Below are 23544 nucleotides of genomic sequence, written 5' to 3'. Positions count from 1 at the left end.
TTGCTAGTAGAGGTTTGGGTTTTTGTTTTGTTTTGTTTTTCGGTGTGGTGGGGCTTCAACCTCTCTTATCAGGTAGGCAAAGCCCAGAAAATCCACCATTAATTTGGAGAAAGGCCTCATCAGCTCATCTGGCCTTCTTTGTGGAGGGTTACTCAGGACCAGGATACCTGTCAGGGATGGAATGGTGAGGGAGGGTTTTTTTCCTTCAATGTGTTTTTTAAAATTTTTAATTGAATTATAGTTGATAGACATTCTTACGTTGATTTCAAGTATACAACATAGTGGTTCAACAGTTACCCCCATTATTAAATCCTCACTCCAATTAGTGCAGTTACTATCTGTCAAGATAGAAAGATGTTTCAGAATCATTGGCTGTATTCTCCATGCTGACTGCTGGTATAGGTTTTTGTGTTTTGAGCTTGTATCTGGAAACCTTACTAAACTTGTTTATTAGTTCTAATAACTTTTTTGTAGATTCCTTAGGATTTCCTTTTTACAAGATCCTGGAATCTACAGAGATAATTTTATTTCTTCCTTTCCTATGTGGAATGTCTTTTATTTCTTTTTTCTGGCTCTATTGCCTTGACCAGAATCCCCTATACATTGTTGAATAGAAGTGGTGGGACATCCTTGTCTTGTTCCTGATCTTAGAGGGAAAGCATCTAGTCTCTCACCATTAAATTGTCTTTGTGTTTTTTCTAGATGTCCTTTTCAGATTGAGAAAGTTCCCTTCTATTCCTAGTTTGCTTAATGTTTTTGTCATGAAGCAATATTGGATTTTGTCAACATCTACATCTTTTCCTACATCTTTTGAGATAGTCATGTGGGTTTTCCCTTTTAAATATGATGTATTATATTGATTAACTTTTGTATTTTGAACTGCCTTTCCTTTTTAAGTTCTGCTTGGCCATGATATATAATCCTTTACCTATGCTGGATTGGTTTGCTATTATTTCATTAAAGATTTTGGGTTCATATTCATAAGGGAAATTGATCTTCTGTTTTCTCTTCTTGTATTTGGTTTTGGTATTGGTAATCCTGGCCTCTTAGGATGAGTTGAGAAGTGTTTCCTCCTCTTCTGTTTTCTCGGAAGAATTTCTGAAGGATTGTTCTAATATTCTTTAAGCATTTGTTAGAATTCACCAGTAAAAGCCTGGGCTTTTCTTTGTGGATATTTTTTAATTATTCATTCTCTTTACTTGTGATAGGTCTATTCAGAATTTCCTGTTTCTTATTGATTCACTGTGAGTAGTTTGTCTTTCTAGGAATTAATTCATTTCATATGAATTAATGGTATGCCTACTAATTTGGTATGCAGTTCTTCATAACATTACCTTATAATCCTTTATTTCTGTAAGGTCAGTGGTTATGTCCTTTCATTTCTGATTATGGCAATTCAAATCTTATCTTTTTTTCTTAGTCTAGTCAAGTTTGTCAGTTTTGTTGATCTTTAAAAAAAAATCTTTAGGTTTGTTGACTTTTCTTTATTGTTTTTCTGTCCCCTGGTTCACCTCTTTTCACTCTGATCTTCCTTCTCCCACGCTTGCTCATGCTCGGTGCTTTGCTCGGTAGTGATGTTCCCCTAGCTCCGAGCAGCGTTTGTCACATTTATCATGCACCTGTACAAGAGCCACAGCGACGATAGGCCGGAAAGGCTTGGGTGTTGTTGAGTGGACTGGAGCATGTGTGTGCCTGGCTTCAGCCTCGTCCTGTCAAGCCAAAGGCAAGGAAACAGGAGAGTGGGGCCAGGCAGTAAGCAGCGAGCAGCCGTGGGGCCCAGCCAGTGTGGCCTCTGAATGTGCATGGCCCACTGCACATCGGACCACTGGGCACCTGGCTGAATTGCAGCTCAGCCATAGAGTTACCATGAAGACTGTGAAACCGCAAATGCCTCCTTTCTCTTCCATTTAGATTTTAGAATAACCTCTAGGAAGCAAAGCCAAGATTGGGGAAAGAAAGCATTACTTGGAGTACTCTGTTGCCTGAAGTGATCAACAGCTTTGCCCAGGAAAATGGCCGAATAGAACAAATTCATGTGAAAGGGCCTCAAAGCTGTGCTCTGAATGAAGTTATTGCTAAGTGAGCTTTTGAACTATTTTTCAAGTAGTTTTGCTGAATATAGCCACATTTTCTTGGTCAGTTAGCATTTAGTGTGCTATAGAAGAAATTCACTTAGCTGTGAAATTTGTAGATACAAAATGCTTTTCAAATTGGTTCCTGTGGGAAAAAAATCAGGCTTAGTATTCGCACAGACCTTTATACTATGCTTCCCAAGCACTGCTTGTCCATAGTCCTGTCTGTACCCCAGGAGGCAGAAGTCAGGAGTGGTTCTCAACAGAGGAAGCATGTTACTTAGGACAGTTGAGTGACTGTCCAGCACCACAACCTGGTAAGTGACTGAATCTAGCCTCAGGCCCCAGCCCGCCATCCTAGCATGCTCTGTGGGGAGCCTGTGCCTCCTGAGAAGCTGGGGCTGACCACGTAGGTCCTGAGATCAGGCAGGACTGCAGGCACTCACCTTGTGCCAGGCTAAGTGCCTTCAGCACATCTTCCCATCCATCCTCACAGCATCCCAGTAAGTGATTATTGCTGTCCCCACTTAAGAACACCTCGCTCAGAGAGGATCTGAAAGGTGCTGGCAACCTTATAGCTAGCAGGGGCAGAGCTACGGTCTGGGTGTGTGTCATGCCAACTTGGTGATGAGGACCAAGGCCTGGGCCAGGACGCCGACTGCAGGAGCCAAGATGGAGCCCCATGAGATGTGAGATGAGGAGGTGGAGCTGTGTGCTGCAGGCTCAGTGCCCTCACACATGGTGTTTTAGGATAAAGCCTACCTGAATCTAAAAATTGCAGAGCATCCTTAGATGAGTCTAGCAGAGGGAGGGGAGATGAGGCTGCATTAAAATGATTTAGAAAGTCAGGACAATGTGGTTGAATCCAAGTATTAGAATGTAAATGGGATTTACATGTTTTGATCATAATTGACCTCTTTTCTACTTCATTTTATTTTTCAACTTGAGCTTGTTGGTCTACCTGTAGGATGTGTTTGCACTTGACACAAGTGAAAGCAGGTAGTAGATGCTGAAGGGCCCAATGAAGTGAAGCGACAACAGTCTTTTTAAATTAGCAGCAGTTTCCCTATTTCTGTTTCCTCTTCTCTTCTCTGGTAAAGCCTCCCTCCAGTAGTGGTTTTGGGGTGAAGTTTTAACAAAGTACTCAAAACAAATGTCTCAGTTCTCAGAATTGCTAACATATGGACAGATTTGGAGAAAATATTTATAGTTGTGTTTATCTTTTTCTTGGAGTTTGCAGCTGCAGTGAGAGAATTTTCTGGCCATGTGAGAGGCGGCTCTCAAGCACGCGCAGGGGTAACGTGGTTTTCACGGTACTGTGGGAGCTGTGGGCCTGGGTGAGAGAGGGGGGCAGTGGGCTGCCCGGCACCTGCTCGGCCCGCTGCTTCCTTCGGAGGGCTGGGGAGGGGGCCCCCAGCCGACTCTTCTTATGTGGGCCTGCCCCCTCTGCTCGCTAGGGCTCGTCTACTCTACCTGGACTACAGCTTTGCCTAGAAAAGAGAAATTTGGGAAACCAAGACAAATGTGACTGGTAAATGGCCACACTAACATTTTAAAAATTATTTCCAATTCAGCTGCTTTAGGTATTTTTAGCTATATGAACAAGGAAAACATAAATACACTAGCATGATAGCAGATAATACCCGTGAGAATGCCATGATCACAGATACTGCCGGAGGGGAGACCACTTGACGTAACTTTATAAGTCAAGATCTTTAGAAAAGTTCACAGCAGAGGACAGGGAGGCTTTCCTAGAGGAGACCTTCCCCACCCCCTGCTGCCCAGCCCGCGCTGGCCTTTCACTGATGGGTCAAAAGAAATGCCACCCGCAGGGCCCAGACGGGGCAGAGAAAGGAGTGTTTACTGACATTGCCCCTGGTAAGGCAGCTCCAGGCGGTCCTCACTGTCACTCTTGCTCTGTCCACCCTCTGGTGGCACCCCTCGCCTGGCACAGGTTGCTCATGCCAGGGTACAGAGACGTCAGGAGGCATATGCCCACGCCCCAGAGCCAAGCTCGTGGGTACAGCTGAGCACTGCTTGCAGGAGCTGTAGGGTGTTCTGACACCTTGTCTTCCCTCCCGAAATAGCAATGCTGGGCCTTGGGGACAATTACACCAGCTCTCTCTCCCGTCATTTGGGAGCCCTCTTTGTGCCCTAGAGAGCAATACCACACAGCAGATCAGCCTCCTACCTGGACAGGAGTTTCCCCAACACAGCACGCGCTCCCCACGGCTGGAGGAGTGACCTGACCAGCAGGGAGGGCAGCGCTTCGCGTGCCAGGGCAGCAGACGGAATCTCTTTTATAAGAGAAAGAAAAAACATTGCTAGCTACATGGTTAGTGTCTGGGAGGTCTCTGCTCCTTAAGAAGGATCTCCCCAAGGATTTCCTGTGAGGGCTGAGTTAAATCATGATGTATTCATACTGTGGAATCTGCTACAACTCTTACACATCCTTTCACAGAAGAATTTTTATTCCCATGGAGAAATGCTTCCAATACATTAAAACTCACAGTACTAAAACGTAAGTTATGAAACATGTTTGAAGGTTCTATTTTTGTGTAAAAAAGGTATGTATACATTGAAATAGCCTGTAAGGATATCCAGCAAAATGATAACAATAGTTATGTCTGGGTGATTTTGACTATTCTGGCTAATTTTTTTATTTAGTTTACCTCTATTTTCTGAATATCTTGCAATGAATTTATATTGCTTATGGAATAAGTAGCTCATAACTGAGTAATCTACTAGCCAGAATCAGTCTTAGGAGATAATCAGAAATACTCCCAAAGCTGTTGGTTGTGACACTGTAACAGTGAAAGCTTGGCTGTGTTCTGTTGCCTGTGGGTGGCCAACGAAGCAGATGTGGCTCCGTGTTGGTGAAGAGTTCACTCAGCAAGTTATCACGATGACAGTTGTTATAAATAACCAAGGGTACACTTTGAAAGGCCATTTGAAACTGTGTTCTGGCTGGTATTGGAGTCTGGAGCTTGGCCTCTCACTCTTTCTGTCTTTCTTGGCTTTGTCTTTACTAAGCAAATGCAGATGGCGCAGAAGTACCCCATGCTCCTGGGGTTTGGGGAGGAAATGGGGGTGGCCCTGACCAGCTAGTTAGTGGCAGTCACCAGTCCCTGCTCAGCATTCAAGCAGAGTGTCTTGAGTGAGTGTCAGCACAGGACCACGCTCCATACTGGGTTGTGGGCCAGGTCCCAGCAGCCACAGAGCATTGCTGGCCTGGGTCACAGGACTGGGGGCTTCATTTGGGAAGTGAGTGGAATTTTCCTAAAATTTCCACTGAACATCTCTGCTCTTAGAAGGAAAGATTTTGTATAGACATACTTTGGAGATATTGCGGGTTCAGTCCCAATAAAACAAATATTGCAGTGAAGGGAGTCCGATTAATTTTTTGGTTTTCTAGTGCATATGAAAGTCAAGTTTACACTATACTGTAGTCTATAAAGTGTGCAATAGCATTATGTCTAAAAAAAAGTAGATACCTTAAATTTAAAAGTACTTTATTGCTAAAAAAATTATGCTAACTATCATCTGAGCTTTAATTATAAGTGTCATAATCTTTTTGTGGTGGAGGGTCTCACCTCAGTGCTGACGGCTGCTGACTGATCAGGGTGCTGGGTGCTGAAGGCTGGGGTCGCTGTAGTCATTTCTTAAAATAAGACAACAATGCCGTTTGCCACATTGACTTTTCCTTTCATGAATGATTTCTCTGTAGCATGTGGTGATGTTTGATGGCATTTTACCCACAGTGGAACTTGTTTCAAAATTGGAGTCAATCCTCTCAAACCCTGCTGCTGCCTTATAAGTAAGTTTATGTGATATTACAAATCCTTTGTTGTCATTTCAGCAGTCTTCACAGCCTCTTCACCAGTAGATTCCATCTCAGGAAACCATTCTCTTTGCTCATTCTCCAGACTATTGTCTCTTTCATATGCTCTTCTTCTGGCAAGACTAACAGCTGACATAATTAGCCCTGTGAGGTTAAAATAGATAGTATATGTAAGGTACCTCACCCAGTCCTCAAACACAGCAGCGGTCACCACTTGACATGAAATCTGAAGCTTTAGACCAGTTAGATTGCCTTCTGCCTCCCACCAAAACAGAGTAACAGGGACCAGATATACCCTCCTCCCTGAAACAACTAAAAATCCAGACAAAATATGTAAAACAGTGGTTTTCAAGACATTGGACATACAGCAAAGGACAGTGATCCCTGGGAAACAGGAAATACATGAGGTGAACCCTGGAGTCATTGATCACAAGCACAGGAAGGGAGACCCTAGACAGAGACTAGCAGAGCCCAGCCTGCTTCCTGACTTGAAGGGATAGGGCTGGGATCCGAGAGGCCAAGGAGGCAGGAACTCACAGATAAAATACCAGATATCAGCAGAGGGTCCCCCCACAAGGCGAGAGCTGAGTGCAGAACAGCACGTGTGTGGGGGAAACTGCCCAAAGCCAAAGAACCACCTGAGAGAATTAGAAGGAACATTCCTGGGAGCTCAGAGAGGGCCAGAAATAGTTTCTGATCATACCAGTCAGGGTGGGTAAACTCCTAAGGGATATGCATCCATAATTTGGTCATATGCCCAAGAGCATTTTGCCTCAGTTATGGGTTAAAGTCAGCCCTATTCTAAATGTAACTCTGGCTCTGGTAATCAAAGCTTAAAAGCAAGACCTAGAATGATCCAACTGTTTCTAAGTAACTTAAGAAGCATCTTGGAAAAAAACTCAAAGATATTTATAAATTACAAAAATACCCAGCACCAACAAGGTAAAGTTCACATTGTCTTGTATCTAGTCAGAACTTAGTAGACAAGCAAAGAAACAGGAAAATACCACCTTTAATGAAGGGAGGTAAATCCATTGATAGAAGCTGACCTAGAAATGATATAGGTGACAAAATTCATAGGCTGGGCATTAGAATAGTTGTGAACAGTTGTTACAACTTTACCTTTATGTTCTAGAAGCTGGAGAGAAAGATTTTGTAGAAAAGTAGAGCACTTAAATAGAAAAATAGAGCCATACAAAAGACCCATAACCAAGTGGGATTTATTCCAGGGATGCAAGGATGGTATATTATTCGAGAATCAGTCATCATCCACCACATCAACAAAAATGACAAAAATCATATGATTATCTCAAAAGATGCTGAAAAATATTTGACAAAATTCAACATCCATTCATGATAAAAACTCTCAACAAAATGGTTATACAAGGCAAGTACCTCAACATAATAAAGTCTGTATGTGACAAACCCACAGCCAACATCATACGTAATAGTGAAAAACTGAAAGCTTTTCCTTTAAGATCGGGAACAAGACAAGGATGCCCACTCTCCCCACTTTTATTCAACATGTACTGGAGGTTCTAGCCATGGCAATCAGACAACACAAAGAAATAAAAGGCATCCAGATTGGCAAGGAAGAAGTTAAATGGTCACTGTTTGCAGATGACATGATATTGTACATAAACCCTAAAGAATCCACCAAAAAACTACTAGAACTAATAACTGAATTCAGCAAAGTTGCAGGATACAAAATTAACACACAGAAATCTGTTGCATTCCTATACACTAATGATGAACTACCAGAAAGAGAAATCATGAAAACAACTCCATTTACAATTGCATCAAAAAGAATAAAATACCTAGGAATAAACCTAACCATGGAGGTGAAAGATCTAAACCCTGAAAACTACAGACACTCAGAGAAATTAAAGAGGACACTAACAAATGGCTCCCATGATCATGGATAGGAAGAATTAATATTATCAAAATAGCCCTCCTGCCTAAAGCAATCTATAGATTCAGTACGATCCCTATCAAAATACCAACAGCATTCTTCAACAAACTGGAGCAAATAGTTCTAAAATTCATATGGAACCACAAAAGACCCCGAATAGCCCAAGCAATCCTGAGAAGGAAGAACAAAGCTGGGGGGATTGCACTCCCTAACTTCAAGCTCTACTACAAAGCCACAGTAATCAAGAAAATTTTGTACTGGCACAAGAACAGACCTATAGATCAATGGAACAGAATAGAGAGCCCAGATATAAACCCAAACATATACGGCCAATTAATATACAGTAAAGGAGCCATGGACATACAATGGGGTGAAAATAGCCTCTTCACCAAATGATGTTGGCAAAACTGGACAGCTACATGCAAAAGAATGAAACCAGATTATAGTCTTAATTCCATACACAAAAGTAAACTCAAAATGGATTAAAGACCTGAATGTAAGTCATGAAACCATAAAACTCATAAAAGAAAACACAGGCAAAAATCTTAAATATAAACATGAGCAACTTTATCCTGAACACGTCTCCTTGAGCAAGGGAAACAAAAGCAAAAATGAGCAAATGGGAAAAATCAAACTAAAAAGCTTCTGTACAACAAAGGACATCAACAGCAGAACAATAAAGCATCCTACAATATGGGAGAATATATTTGTAAATCACTTATCTGATAGGGGTTAACATCCAAAATACATGAAGAATTCACACACCTCAACACCCAAAATATAACCTGATTAAAAAATGGGTGGAGGATCTGAGCAGACACTTCTCCAAAGAAGAAATTCAAATGGCCAACAGACAGATGAAAAGATGCTCCACATTGCTAATTATCAGGTAAATGCAAATTAAAACCACAATGAGATATCACCTCATGCCAGTTAGGATGGCCAGCATCCAAAAGACAAACAACAAATGTTGACGAGGATGTGGAGACGGGAACCCTCCTACACTGCTGGTGGGAATGTAAACTAGTTCAACCATTGTGGAAAGCAGTATGGAGGTTCCTCAAAAAACTCAAAATAGAAATACCATTTGACCCAGGAATCCCACTCCTAGGAATTTACCCTAAGAATGCAGGAGCACAGTTTCAAAAAGACAGATGCACCCCTATGTTTATCGCAGCACTATTTACAATAGCCAAGAAATGGAAGCAACCTAAGTGTCCATCAGTAAATGAATGGATGTAATATTATTCAGCCATAAGAAGAAAACAAATTGCAACAATTGGCAACATTTGCAACAGCATGGATGGAGCTAGAGGGTATTTTGCTTAGTGAAATTAGCCAGGCAGAGAAAGACAAGTACCAAATGATTTCACTCATCTGTGAAGCATAAGAACAAAGCAAAAACTGAAGGAACAAAAGAGCAGCAGACTCACAGAACCCAAGAATGGACTAACAGTTGCCAAAGGGAAAGGGACTGGGGAGGAGGGGTGGGAAGGGAGGGAGAAGGGGAATCAGGGTCATTACAATTAGCACACATAACATGGAGGGGGGTCACGTGGAAGACAGTGTAGCACAGAGAAGACAAGTAGTGATTCTGCAGCGTCTTACTACGTTAATGGACAGTGACTGTAATGGGGTATGTGGGGGGGACTTGAGAATGGGGGGAATCTAGTAACCACAGTGTTGCTCATGTGATTGTATATTAATGATAACAAAAGAAAAATAATAAAAAATAAATAAGCACATGTGCACACTCACTCCTTCACAGTCTTTGGAAGCACACCAAGACTATACATAATTTTTTAGCATTTCCAACTAATTTTTAAATCTTCAACTCTTTATTTACTCCATTTTACACTTGCAACTCTCATTGTTATCTTTTCATTTTTATGAAGTTTTAAATATGAATAAGCCAAAATTTGAGGCTGCCAACTTTTTTTTTAATTGAAATGATCTGCAATTATCTCAATTCTCTAATTGAGATAATTGCAGATTCACATGCATTTGTAAGAGATACTAGAGACAAGATGTGCCCTTCACCCAGTTTTCCCCAAAGATAACATCTTGCAAACAGTAGTACACTGTCAGGCTTGCTAACTTTTTCTTTAAAAAAAAAAAACTATGGTGAAATACACATAGCATAAAGTGTGCCATTAGTGGCATTTAGTACATTGACAGTGTTGTGTAACCTTCACCACTATCGAGTTCCAGAGAACATTTGCATAAGGTTTCAGGAAACCCTGCACCCAGCAGCAGTCAGTCTCTATTCCTGCCTCCCCCAGCCCATAGCATCCACTCCTCTGCCTTCCCGTGGAATGCGTTTCCCCCTCTGGACAGTCCACACAGATGGGATCATACAGTAGGCGGCCTTCTGTGTTAGCTCTCCTCTTCTGCGTCTCAGTCTCAGTGAGTCGTTCCTTTTTATGGCTAAACAATACTCCATCCTGTGGATGGACCACAGCTTGTTTATCTCGTCTTTGTTGAACAGTTGGGTTGTTTTCCACCTTTTCGTTATTGTGAAGAGCATTGATGTGAATTTTGGTATAGTTTTTGTTTGAACATCTGTTCCAGTTATTTTGTATCTATCTAGGAGGGGGGGTTTTAGGTCATATGGTAATTGTGTTTAACCTTCTGTGCCAACTGTTTAATGGTTTGTGCCAAATTGTTTTCCACAGTGGCTACACCATTTTACATTCCCATCAGTAAAACAAGACAGTTTTTATTCTCTAGTTAGCTGTTATTTTCCATTTTCTTTTTTCTAGTCATCCTAGTGCATATGAAGTGGTGTCTGATTGCATTTTTGAGCTGTGTTTCCCTCAGTAACTGTTGATATTGACATCTTTTCATATGGTTGTTGGCCATTTGTATCTTATCTTTGGAGAAACGTCTGTCCAGGTTCTCTGCCCATTTTTTATTTGGGTTGTTTGTTGTTTTGTTTTGGAGTTCTCTATTCAGGATACTAGACCCTTATCAGATATGTAATTTGCAAATACTTTCCCAATCTCTGGGTTGTCTTTCCTTTTTCTTTATATAGTGTCCTTTGATATAAAAGTTTTCAATTCTAATGAAGTCCAGTTTATCTTTCCTCTTCCATTGTTTGTGCCGTTAGTATCATATCCAAGAAATTATTGCCAGATTTAGTTCTTACATTTAATTTTGGCCTGTTCAAGTTAATTTTGTATATGGTGTGAGGTAAGGGTCCAGCGTCATTTACTTGCGTGTGGACTTCCAGGTGTTCCAGCATCATTTGTTGATAAGGCTGTTCTTTTCTCATGGAGATCTTGGCAGCCTTGTCAAAAATCACTTGGCTGTATGGATTTATTTCTGAACTCTCAGTTCTATTCCACTGATTTTATGTCTGTCTTTATGCCGGCACCACACTATTTGATTACTATACTTCAAAATAGTTTTGAAGTAGAGAGTTGTGAGTCTCCCAGATTTTTTTTTTTTTTGAGAGGGTATCTCTCATATTTATTGATCAAATGGTTGTTAACAACAATAAAATTCTGTATAGGGGGGTCAATGCTCGATGCACAATCATTAATCCACCCCAAGCCTAACTCTCGTCAGTCTCCAATCTTCTGAAGCATAACGAACAAGTTCTTACATGGTGAACGAATTCTTACATAGTGAATAAGTTCTTACATGGTGAACAGTACAAGGGTAGTCATCACAGAAACTTCCGGTTTTGATCACGCATTATGACCTATAAACAATCAGGTCAAATATGAATATTCGTTTGATTTTTATATGTGATTTATATGTGGATCCCACATTTCTCCCTTTATTATTATTATTTTTTTTATTTTTAATAAAATGCTTAAGTGGTAGGTAGATGCAAGATAAAGGTGGAAAACATAGTTTAGTGTTGTAAGAGAGCAATTGTAGATGATCAGGTGTGTGCCTGTAGACTATGTGTTAATCCGAGCTAGACAAGGGCATTAAAACATCCACGGATGCAGAAGATTTCTCTCAAAACAGGGAGGGTGAGGTTCTAAGCTTCACCACTGTTGATCCCCAATTTCTCACCTGATGGCCCCCCTGCAACTGTGCCTGTCTTAGGTTGTTCCTCCCTTGAGAAATCTTACCCATCTCTGGCTAACCAGTCACCAGATTTGTTCTTTTTCAATATTGTTTTGGCTATTCAGAGTCCCTTCCAACTCCACATGAGTTTCAGGATCAGCTTTCCCATTTCTGCAGGAAGACCAGCCAGAATTTTGGCAGGGGCTGCATGGAGAGCTGCAGGCGGCTCTGGGTGGCACTGCCACGCCCGTTTGACAGAAGTGTAGGGCATCGCTCAGAAGGTGGTCCACAGACGGCCAGGATCACAATCGCCTGGGATGCTTGTTTTAAACGTCATCTCTGGGCCCCAGCCCCAAAGTCTGGTGTGGAAGGGCTGTCCTGGGCCCGGAATGTGCCATCTTAACACATCTCCCACTTGAGTCCCGGGTACTTAACAACTTTAAGAACCACTGGACCTGATCTTACTCACCTTCCCTCTGGGTTCAGCAAGGACAAGTTTCCTAGTTTGCAAATGGCCTGTGAGTGTGTAGTCTTCCGGACACCGCCTCGAGGTGTTTTGGCCCTTCCTTGACCACTGGGATTTGTTCCAGTTGACGTTTGTGAAGCAGTGTTTCCTGGGCCACCAGGGGAACCCTTTGCTGCCTTATCACACTGGGCAGGTGCCTGTCTTTTCCATACCACGTCCAACAAACCCCTCTCCTCCCAGAGGTCTGGACAGGCTGCCCATCTGACTGCCACTGGGTCCTCAGTCCAGCCGGGCAGCCCCTTGTATGTGCCTCATGCCTCTCACCATCTGCCCTCAGCCCCCTTTCCAAACCCCTCTCTCTGAGCACCTTCAGTCTCAGCCCTAGTGCCCAGCAGACCCACCACAACTCACCAAGGGGACGTGCCTTTGTGGCCCTGCCCGGCGCCAGCCCCTCGCGCCTCACGCCTCTCCCCTGCCTGTGCTCTCCCTCTGCTGGCACGCTCTTCTCTGCCCTCCTCCTGGCTCCCGGCTGGGGCAGCCTCCTCCGACCTGCCCTAGCTGCCCGCTCTCAGAGCACCTCGTTCTTCGCCTTCGTGGCTCTCACCTATCGCAGTCTCATATTTCTTTGTGTGACAGTTGGGTTAGTGATGTGCCTCTCATAAGATTTTAAAGTCCAAGAGTCTCAAAAATTAACCCCTAGCACCTGGCATAGTGCCTGGCCTATAGATGCTCAAGTAAATTTTGGGTGGGTGGATCGGTGGGGGAAGGAGGCATGAGTGGGCAGATGCGTGGAGGGGAGGGTGCGAGAGTCCCTCCTGCACTGTGGTGGCAGTAAACCAGCGGGCCCGGGCTTATTGCTTCTCTTTGCTCTCAGAGGAAGGCCTGAGAAGAGTGTAGTCTATTCTAGTGGGGGCGCATATCCTTATCAGTGCATTTCAGAAAGTGAAGCAAACAAAAGAACAAATCCAGTGGTGACAGTTACCCAAAAAATCTAAATTCATAAAATAAATATAGCAGAGACCCAGTGAGGCTGCTAATGAGTCAAGTCAAGATAACAAGCCAGCGTGTAGCATTGCTGCGGGTCGACCAGGTGGAACCTGAACAGGCAGAGCAGGATTGCCCGCTCCCAGGACCCCTTGCTCTTGCTCACAGGGAATTACCCTGGGCCTGTGGGCAGCCTTCTTCTCCAGAGGAAGATGATGAAGTCATTGCCTTTAGTTCCGGTGATTGTCACTATGTCTGACCTAATGCAAAATAATGCCCGCCTATGTCCAGTGCTGCCTGGTCTGTCCTGCCCCTGCAGGCTTTGTGTCGTGACCTCGCACAGCATGAGCCCCCGGCAGGCACAGCTGGTGGGCAGATCAGGCCCCTCAGCGGAGAGGGCCGACAGCAATGTAACCCCCTGCCCACCAACTGGGCAAGCAGTTGTTTTTTCCTTTGGAAAAGAACACCAGCTCATTTCTCTCGAGGCGTCTGCACTCTCTGGCCCCTGCTTCTTGTGCTCGTGTCTGCATTTGTCAACCAGAGTGTTCTGAGCACCTGCTCTGAAAGGGTCCAGGATCCAGCAGGGCACCCCCACCCCGTGACTGCTGGTCCAGCAGGGCACCCCCGCCCCGTGACTGCTGGTCCAGCAGGGCACTCCCGCCCCGTGACTGCTGGTCCAGCAGGGATCCCCGCCCCGTGACTGCTGGTCCAGCAGGGCACCCCCGCCCCGTGACTGCTGGTCCAGCAGGGCACCCCCGCCCCGTGACTGCTGGTCCAGCAGGGCACCCCCACCCCGTGACTGCTGGTCCAGCAGGGATCCCCGCCCCATGACTGCTGGTCCAGCAGGGCACCCCCGCCCCGTGACTGCTGGTCCAGCAGGGCATCCCCCTGCCCCATGACTGCTGGTCTTCCCGCAGATCCCCTGCACTTGCCTTCGAGTCACCTCTCTGGTCCTCCAGCACCACCCGGGCCAAGCCGTCCTCACCCGAGTTATCACACCAGCTTCCAGGATGGGGCCTCTGCTCTGCCCAGGCCTCCCTGGGGCCTGTCCTTACTGCTGCCTGTGTCTGCTGTGGCACTTCTGTTCAGAACCATCTAGTGGCTTCCCACCTCACTCAGCACAAAATCCCACTTCTTCCCTAAGCCTGGCTTACTGCCGTGGTCCCGCAGCCCTCCGGCCTCCCTGGTCACTCACTCACTGGGTTCCAGCCAGCCCGCCTCCTTACTGATCCCCAGCCTGCCCCCCTCCTGTTAACCGGTGTGGCTGGGGTGTCTGCACCTCACCTGACCCTCCCAGGAGAACGCAAGCTCCCAAGGGTCAACGTGTGGTTTGTTTGCAGTTGAGGTTTTCCCAGCCAAGCACAGGGCCTGGCGTGTTGGAGGTGCTCAGTGTCTATCAAACAAATGGTTGTGGCCCCAGTGAAGGTGTCCAGGAGGCAGCTGATCCGAGAGCTTGGAGGCCAGGAAGAGGAGACGGCAGAGAGCCTTGGTGGCTGAGTGACAGACCTGGGTCCAGTCAAGGCAGACCAAGAAGGCAAGGCCTGGGAACAGGCGGAACGACTGTGGGTCCAGAAGAACAGACAGCATTTGTTGGTCGCTGGTCAGTTTGGGATAGACAGCCAGACCTTAAAGTTTTGGTCACTTTCCAGTACTGCCAGTGACCAGAGGCTTGGCCCCCTCTAAGACAGTGCTGCCCTCACAGATATCAAGGCCTTGTCTGGCCGGGGTTGGGCAACCCTGGGGCAAAGTGAAGCTGGTCAGTGGACAGACAGCAAACAAGACATTGGAGGGGCTGCTTCTCATCTTATTAGACGTGGACAGTAAACCAGATGATGTCGAGTGTGGGCAAGGCTGGCCAAGGAGTAGGTGCAGAGCACCATTGCACCCACCCCAGGAGGCTGGCTCTGGCCCAGGTTTCCACACCTGGTTCTCACAAGGCCGGGGCAGCCACTGTTAGCCCCCCACAGGAGTGGAAAACCAACTCAGCCAGGGACATCACCTGCCCAAAGGGGCAGACAGGAGGAGTCCTCCCCTTGGACGTCAGGGCGCTGGGGTGGGCTTGGGCCAGGCCAGGTGGGCATCTCCAGATGGACACCAGGAGAGGACTCACAGAGGGCAAGGACATCACTGGAGACAGCAGGGCTTAAGTGGGGCGCTCATTCTCAGTAGCTGACTTGGTCCTGAGGCCACTGAGGGCCAGGCCTGTGCACGGCTCTGGAACCCGGGACCTAGTATGCCTCTCACGGGACCAGGTAGAAGGGCACCTTCCTGTCTCAGGCTGGGCAGGGTTGCTGGCCTCCTCACCTGCCGGTGCCAGCTTCTGGGGCCACTCACAGCAGCCCTGCACGGCCAGCCTCGCCCTTGTCCTGGCCCGGCGGTTAGGGGAGTGGAACTGAAGAGGGCGGCTGTGGGCATGGGGGGAGGCCCAGCAGCCAGCACCCAGTGCACCCAGTACCCGCCCCCGACGGCACCCCTGGGGCCGGTCCCTGCATCCTGCGCTCCCCACTGTGACCCTGGTGTGGCACTCACGACCCCAACAACACTTCTTGTGGTTTTCATTTTTGTAATTTTCAAAGTTCAACTTTATTTTGGAAAAACTTTGGACCAACAGAAAACTCACAGACCTATTTCAATAAAAGTTACCTAGACACTTCACCCTCACTCACCCACCGTTAACGCTGCTTTCTCTTGGAGCACAAGCCGGGCACGTGTGCCTGCGGCTGCGCTTGCAAGGACCCCCAGAGGCCGGACCCTCCCCCGATCCTTAAGCTAGTGTTTCCCGGAGCTGGCCTTCCCTCTGCTCCCCCACAGCACCCGCCACCAGGCGGGGCGTGGGCACGGGCTGCTGTCGCTGCCCTTCCCAGCAGCCGCCTCCCTGCCCAGGAGCCCTGGGTGCCTCTCACGGTGCCCTCTTCTTCTCAGCACCTGGCCCATCTCCACCTCGCAATTCCTCAGGACGCGCGAGCCTCTTGTTTGGTGGGCGGTCCCTCGGTGTGGGTCTGCCTGGTGGTGCGCAGATAGCTGCCCTCAGAGGGCACCCAAGGACCTGCTACTGGACCTGGTCCGTCCATTCTGCTCCCTACCAGGCCTGCACGCATGCTGGCTCCTGTGTCTGGCTGACCAGGGCTGCTACAAATGCTGACTTCAAGTCTCTGAACCTTCTGTTCCTGCTTCCAGCCCACCGGGGTCACGTTGGTGAGCGTGTGTTCCAGCCCCAATGACCAGATGCTGTGGGCACTCGACAGCAGGTGGAATGTGCACGTCCGAGCTGGGATCACCGAGGAGATGCCGGTGGGGACTGACTGGGAGCATGTGCCAGGTAGAAACGGTGAAGCACTTGGCAGCTGTCCCCTCACACGGGCTGGCCAAGCGCTGTGATCATAGGGCACTGTGGGCAGCCTGCCCCCCACACAGCCGCCACAATTTCCCACAGTGGGCTTTGTTTTGCTTCTGCTGTTCTACTGAGGCAGGCGGCAATCACACGTCTGAACTCGCAGTCGTTGTGTGAGGAGCCGGCACTGTAGAACGCCAGCCAGCCCCTGGGCCTCGGGGGTCTTTGCGGGATGGTCATTCCCAGAATGCTGGTCCCTTCCGTCCTTTGGCCTGGGGCTCTCAGCAGCCTTGCCAGCGCCGCTGACGCGTCCTTTCCCCAGGCTCCGGCTCCAGGAGCAGCACCAGGCAGTTACACCAGGATGCCCTGGGGGCGCAGCACAGTGTTCGGAGAGAGCAGGCCCATGGGAAGGGGTGGTCTGTTTGTCCGCAGCCAGGTTCTGAGGACAGACAGATGCCCTGTTTGCCTGCAGGGCTGCAGGCCTGCCAGCTGGCTCTGAGCACCAGGACTGTGTGGGCCCGCTGTCCCAATGGTGACCTTGCCCGACGGTATGGCGTCACTGACAAGCGTCCGGCCGGAGACTACTGGAAGAAGGTCCCCGGGAACGTGACATGCTTCACAGGCAGGTGCCGGGCCCGAAGCTGCACAGTTCTCCCCGGACTCCCAGGGAGGCTGGCGGGCTTTCCCAAGAGGCTGCTTCCCACAGGAGCCCGTCTCAGGGCCACACCTGAGGTGGGGTTCCCAGCAACTGGGCTCAACCAGAGTCTTCCAGGAAGAGGGCAGGGCACTGGGCCACCCGCTTTAAAGCTGGGGAAATGGAGGCATGTCCAGGGCCCACCCCCAGAAACCCAGAAAGTGCCCTGTCGGGACGAGGACCCGGGCTCCTGACTGCATGTGGGCCCCACCCCTGGCTGAGTGACTAACGAGTGTGTGGCTGGGTCTGTCCCTGCAGTAACCTCATCAGATGAACTGTGGGGAGTGGGGCCCCCCGGCTGCCTCCTCCAACGACTGACCAGGAGATTCAGCCACTCGCACGGTGCCCAGAGCAGCCACGCCACCACCCCCCACCCTGAGGACCTGGGGGACGAGTGGGAGGTCATCTGAAGGGGCTCCCAGCAAAGCCGCTCCAGGGAGGAGGCTGAGATGTGTGCTGCTGGGCACAGTGGTTCCCAGGTCACTCACTCTTGGACGCGCCTCATCAGATCCTGTCCAGACACGTCCGGCCAGGTTGGACACCCACACTGGCTTTCATCCATGTTTGCTTCCATCTTATTCCAGAACCCGCAGCCTTGGCTGAGGGACATGGAGCCGTTGCTATAACAGCAGCGCCTCTGACCTCTGGCAGGTCATCTTGCAGTGGGCAGTGGCTGCTGCCAGCTGCACGCACTGCAGGTCCTCAGGCACTGCAGCTGTGCTCTGAGCACTGACCACTCCAGGCCCTCACGGGGGATGGCAGCAGGGAGCCTCCTGTGGGCAGGACCAGCAGAGCAGGTCAAGGGGCACACCCGTGAGCCCTGCACACAGCCACATTAGCAGCCCGGGGCTAAGGGAGCCAAAGGCCAATGCTCTGCAGCCACTGACTGTCCCGTGGCAGCTTCATCCCCATCCCAGGGTCCCACCACCTCCTCTCTGAGGGACCCAGGTTCCAGCATACACTCCATGCTGGACACCTCATTGAGAAACCCAGCTGTGTTTGAGAGGTGGGCGCTGAGCTGTGCCAGGGTGGGGAATGCACCTGACCACAGACACCACAGCACACTGTTGCTGCCCGCCCCCGGCTGGGCGCCTCCTGGAGAACGCACTTCAGCCGAAACAGTAAAGGCCAGTGGATGAGGTGGAAACACAGCATGTGCACCCGTGTCCAAGGTGGGGCTGGCACAGGAAGGTGTCGCCAGGCCTGGGGGACCTTAGCCACGTTAGCTAACTTAGAAATGTGTTTAGAGCGATCCTCAGCTAACACCGGTGGACGTCATAAAAATCAAGAAGCATCCTCGGGGGATGAATCTACTAATTATCGCCTTTTCTGTTTGTTGAATTACAAACCTGCATAAGATACCTCATTTGAAATCAAATCTTACAAATTTAGAAAAGAAATGTATTTTCTGAAACTAGTGGAAGGCATTTCATTCCTCCCCATGGTTTATCCTGAGCCTGCAGTGTGTCTGCTGTGGCTTCAGAAAGGGTGGGCTACCCCCTGTGCCTGTCCTCAGCACGCAAGGCAGTCGTGGGACCTGCTGGCCACCTCCGAGTGGGCAGCGGCTGATAGCCCCAGAAGGCTGAAGCTGGAGCCTGCTGTGCAGCTCTGTGGCCACCTCAGGCACCAGGGCTTGGGGTCAGCCTGCACCACCCACGCTTCTGGCTGGCACCCGAGCCACAGCACCCCGCCGCCCAGCCACACATCCCACCCTGAGCCTACCACCCCTCCCTCCAGAGGCCGCCCCAGAGCAGGGTCCTGCCTCGGGGCTTATTTAAGCCTGCCCCTGGCCCAGGGCCTGTGCTGGGTGTCTACGTCCTGCTAAGCCAGTGTGTGCGAGAGCCCCCAGCACAGGTAAAGAACAATAAAGTATGTTCTGTGTCAGGACCTTGCCAGCCATGAGACAGAGGTTTTCCAGGCCTAAATGAGGACAAGATGCTGGTTCCAGGCCTTCCATCCCACTTCCCTGTTACAGAATCAATCTTTAAGGTTTGGTGAGAGCAGAGGCTGCCCCAGGATGGCTGCAGCTCCTCTTCTGTGAATGTTGTGCCTTGCCCGGCTGCTCTCAGAGGGCAGAGCCCTCCTGAACCCACAGGACGCTAGTGCAATTAAACCCAAGTCTAGTTTGATACTGTTAAACTACTTTTAGCTTCAGTGCTTTCTGCAGTTTTCTTTCTGGTTTTCATTCTTAGCTGTACTTTGAGAGTCAACTAGGCTTTTTCCTAAGTGGTTGAGTCTGACGTTTGAACTGTGAGAAGGTGCGCTCTGCAGCACTCTTCAGGGCTGGTGTACCTGCCGTGCTGAGAGGGACTGCCCATGGCATTTGCCAGCCCAGCCCCATTGCCAGGGCACATCGGATAGGATTTTATGACCTGGCTGGTGTCTCAGTGGACGTTCCCCAGCTTGTCCATGGGGAGTGTTCACCACGGAAGTAGAAGTAGCTCCCAGTAGCCTCTGGGTAGGACACCCTCACGTGAGGCAGGGCACAGGGCTTCTCAAGGAGGCCAAGCCGCCATAGGCAGGCTTCAGAAGGGTTCAGGCCCCTGAGTCTAAGTCTCCATCCAAAACACAAAACCACCAGAAGTGCCCTACTGGAAACCGACATGCGGAAAAAGACCATTCCTAACAGAAGCAGGACGCGCCACGTACCAGGAAACAACCTGAGCAAGAAATGCCAACTTGTGTCAAGAAGTGGCCAAGCTTTGCAGAAGGCGTGGAAGAAAACTTGCATGGAGGAAGATGTGCCCACCCTTCCTAAAGAAGACCAGTATGTTGTGCACAGACGTCAGGCCTCTCCAAAGGGATGAATGGGCTTCACTAAGGTGTCAAAATCCCTCCTGGAATTTTGTTGAGGAGAGACTGGGAGAAATTAAAAATATAATGTTCATGTTCACAAACACCCCCTCAACTGTGCCAGACATGCTGCTAGGGTCTCGTTGTCACCAGGGCCCCGTGCAGTAAATACTGTTAGCCCCAGTGAGATGCAGAGAGGGTAGGTGATGGCTCAAGGTTACACAGTGAGTGTGGAGATTGGAACCAAGCTCCATGGTTCCCAGTGGTATCTGAGGCCACGTCACTGTCCCGAGAGGAAGGAACAACTGAGAATCGCCAAAACTGCGGATGACAATAAGTGAAACATGGTGCGAGCGACGGGCGGGTGATGGTGGTCGGACCAGAGAGAGCTGCGGGGGCTGGTGGGAAGGGGGCAGTGCTGGGGAGAGGCTGAGGTCACAGCGTGGGTGGGCACTGGGTAGTTACTTAGAGAAAATAAATATGAAATGGATTGAAGAATCCAAACTAGGTGGGGAAGTAGTGTCTGATTTCTGGAAATCAAAGAGGAAAATGAGCATATAGATTTTATTTCTTCAAAATGTAAAGATGCTGTAACCCTAAAACCCCACATAAAAAAACTAAAAGGGGAAATACTTACACAAATGTGACGATGTTGAATATATGCTTTAGAAACCTGTACCCCAGAAGGCAGAACCCAAGAGGCGTATGGAATGGACAGGAGGTGAAGGGGTGCCACCAGGCGGAAGCAGGTGGAGCAAAGAGGGGAGCCCCCGCTGTCTGTCCACCAGCAGCCTCAACGCTTTCAAGTCCACAAACCACTTGCACACACCTGTCCTCAAGAACAAACCCTGCATCAGGGAAAACAGCACAGCCTTGTTTAGAATCGTGAAACACTAAAACGGCTGGCATTCGGGGCCACTGCTGTGCTGAAGCCACAGGCAGCGGGTAAAAGGCTTGCTGCTGGAGGAAGCGAGCTGGGCAGCCTGGTACGTGGTTTTATGGTACCAATGCTGAATGTCTTGGTTGTGGAAACGTGATTTTGTAGAGTGTATGTATAGGGAAAGAGAAAGGGGAAAAGGAAGCAATAATGCGAATGTGTTCATTGTACTCTTTTTGTGGGTTCAAGTATTTTATAATTCCAGGAGGCACACAAGGGGCAGCAAAAAACAAGGTCACTAGACAAGCAGCTGGTTGCAGTGATTGCCTGTAGCATACATACACTTTTGGTACCTTTTGAATTTTGAGCTATGTAAATGTATTATTTATTCCAAGAATAAATAAAGTTCACATTGGAAAACAGTCCTCTCCGATACTGGCTCCTGACAGTATCAACACTAGCTGACTCACTTCACAGGATAAACACCAGAGACTTCTTAAAAATCATATTTACAAAATGATATACAATACAGGGAAATGCTTATTCTACAGTAAGCTTGAAACTGCAATTGTGTAAACGATCTGATGTAAAAAATACACATAGAAAAAACAGGAAGAAAATACAGCAAAATGCCGGCAGTGGCTGTCTTGGTGGCGGGATGTTGGCAGGGAGTCGGCCCCTTTATTGGGGAGCCACATGCTGAGGGGGAGCAGAACAGTCGCGTCTCCGGGGCAGCGCATTGGCAGGGCCCTGTCCTGGGTCTTTCTCTGCGCAGTCTGAGCCTTCTACCGTTACGCATGAATTCCACAAGCGGAAATTCCTTTTCAAAATCACTGAAGATAGAAATCTCTGTCTTCACCCTTTGATGATTGGCCTGGTGGTCACACACGTGTAGACATTTGTCAGAAGTCCTGAAACTACTCTTAGTGTGCATGTTTATTAAATGTCAGTTATGCCTCGATTGTAAAATACAGCAGGACAAAGCCCGTCAGTGTGGGGCCGGCTTCCTTGCCCGTCGCTCCCCAAGCAGGCTCAGGTCGCACAGCTTTCTCCAGCGGTGCTCATTTTCCCTCCTTCCTGCCTTCCAGGAAGCATCTTCCTTTTCAACGGGATTTGGGATAACTTGGGAAACTACTCCCAATACTATAAAGTTGGTGAAGAAATTGGGAGGGAGGGAAAGCAGAGGAGGAAAATCAAGCAATGTCCGGATGAAGTCGCATGCACAGGTCATGGCACCCCAGCCGAAGGAGGGGCAGAGTAGGCCCTGTTCCCCAGCCCCTCTGGGCTGCCTCCCCCAGGCTACCCCACCATTTGGCTATCACATGCCCTTTTCAGGTTCCAGGCACAAGGTCACAACATCTTGGGGAGGAATGGCCCAACCTCTGTCCTCCCCAGCAGGTGTCTGGGGTACAGAGACCCTGGACCCTAAGCTCTAACAGGTTGGGGCACACCAGGCCTCAGGGTGTGATGGGAGTGCAGTACTGGCCGCAGCCACGTTTTGCTTAGGAAGATTGGTGGGATGAACGACCTGACCAACCAAGCAGTGTGCTTTGCCCCAGAGGGAAGTGGGCCTTGTTCCAGGCAAGGCAGTTGTCTCTGAGAGTCCATCAAGGCCACCTGCCAAAGGCCAAGAGCTGAGTTGCTGTCTGCCACAGGGCACCTTGGCTGGGCCTGGCCAACTCCAGCCCTGCCTAGGGCTCCGTGCTCACTGCTAAGGACACATTGGGGCTGCGGCCCGGGGAACCAGTAAACCCAGTGCTGGGGCCTGCCCTTCCCCCACCTCTCCCTCTGGCCAGCAGCAGTGCCAGATAACCCAAGGCTGCTTATCTCCCCTCACCAGTCCTCCGGGCCCTCTGCTCGCACTGAAGTCTTGGGTGCCAGTGAATCATGGTGGGAGCCGTGCCAGGAGTCGGGCCCCGCCCTGGGGCTGTAGGGCTGACGCCAGCTTGGCCTCAGTTTCCTCACCTTCTGTGCGGTTCTGTGCAGTGGGAAAGCCCTTAGTCCCCGGCCCCACCTGGCCCTGCCCCCAATAGTGGGGACGTCAGGAGCTAATGCCCAGTGACACCCTCCTGCCCTCCCAGTTCTCCAAGGCATAGGGGCCAAGGGGGCCACCAGATGGACTCCAAAGTCACCCAGCTGATGGGGCAGTCCCCACAGCTACTGACTAGTCCCCAGAGCCACTTCCAGTTTGGTTCCCAAACCCAGTCACCCCGCCTGGGCCCAGACTGTCCCCTAAACCTGTGCTCAGGCTGGCCCCCCCTGCTGCAGTGCCCATGTTCCTCCTGCCTATTCCTGCCCCACACCCAGAAGCAGTGCCTCCTGCTTGCCGGACAATAGGTTCTGAGGGGCCCCCAGGGCCTGCCAGGACCCCTGCATCACCTTCCCCAGCCCAAGGCACTCAGAAGAGGTTGTCACCAAAGGGACAGCTGTGGGTCTAGAGAGGAAGTGGGGGCGGTCCAAGCCCTGGGCCAGGAGGGCAGGCCCCACTGGGGACAGAACGGGTTGGGAGGGCACAAGGGGAACGTCCAGGTCCCATCAGGTGCCTGGGGTC

General features: G+C 49.1%; 1 protein-coding gene across 11 annotated transcripts in view; it reads left to right on the top strand.

Annotated features, from left to right (window-relative positions):
• Positions 1 to 21413, top strand: part of TECPR2 (tectonin beta-propeller repeat containing 2) — a 105611-nt gene extending 84198 nt beyond the window's left edge. For 10 of the 11 annotated variants that reach the window (XM_073241816.1, XM_073241815.1, XM_073241809.1 and 7 more), the window contains 3 exons: positions 16476 to 16617; positions 17102 to 17251; positions 17582 to 21413. In XM_073241816.1, the coding sequence (XP_073097917.1) occupies positions 16476 to 16617; positions 17102 to 17251; positions 17582 to 17733 (444 nt within the window). In that variant the 3' untranslated portion in view covers positions 17734 to 21413. Of the gene's footprint in view, positions 1 to 16384; positions 16618 to 17101; positions 17252 to 17581 lie in introns of those variants that run through there. The other variant, XR_012133651.1, reaches the window with a different exon arrangement.
• The last annotated feature ends 2131 nt before the right edge of the window (positions 21414 to 23544 follow it).

Source organism: Manis javanica, chromosome 8 (assembly GCF_040802235.1).
Source record: "Manis javanica isolate MJ-LG chromosome 8, MJ_LKY, whole genome shotgun sequence".
Classification (NCBI taxonomy): domain Eukaryota; kingdom Metazoa; phylum Chordata; class Mammalia; order Pholidota; family Manidae; genus Manis; species Manis javanica.
This window is presented reverse-complemented; position numbering and strand designations above follow the sequence as displayed.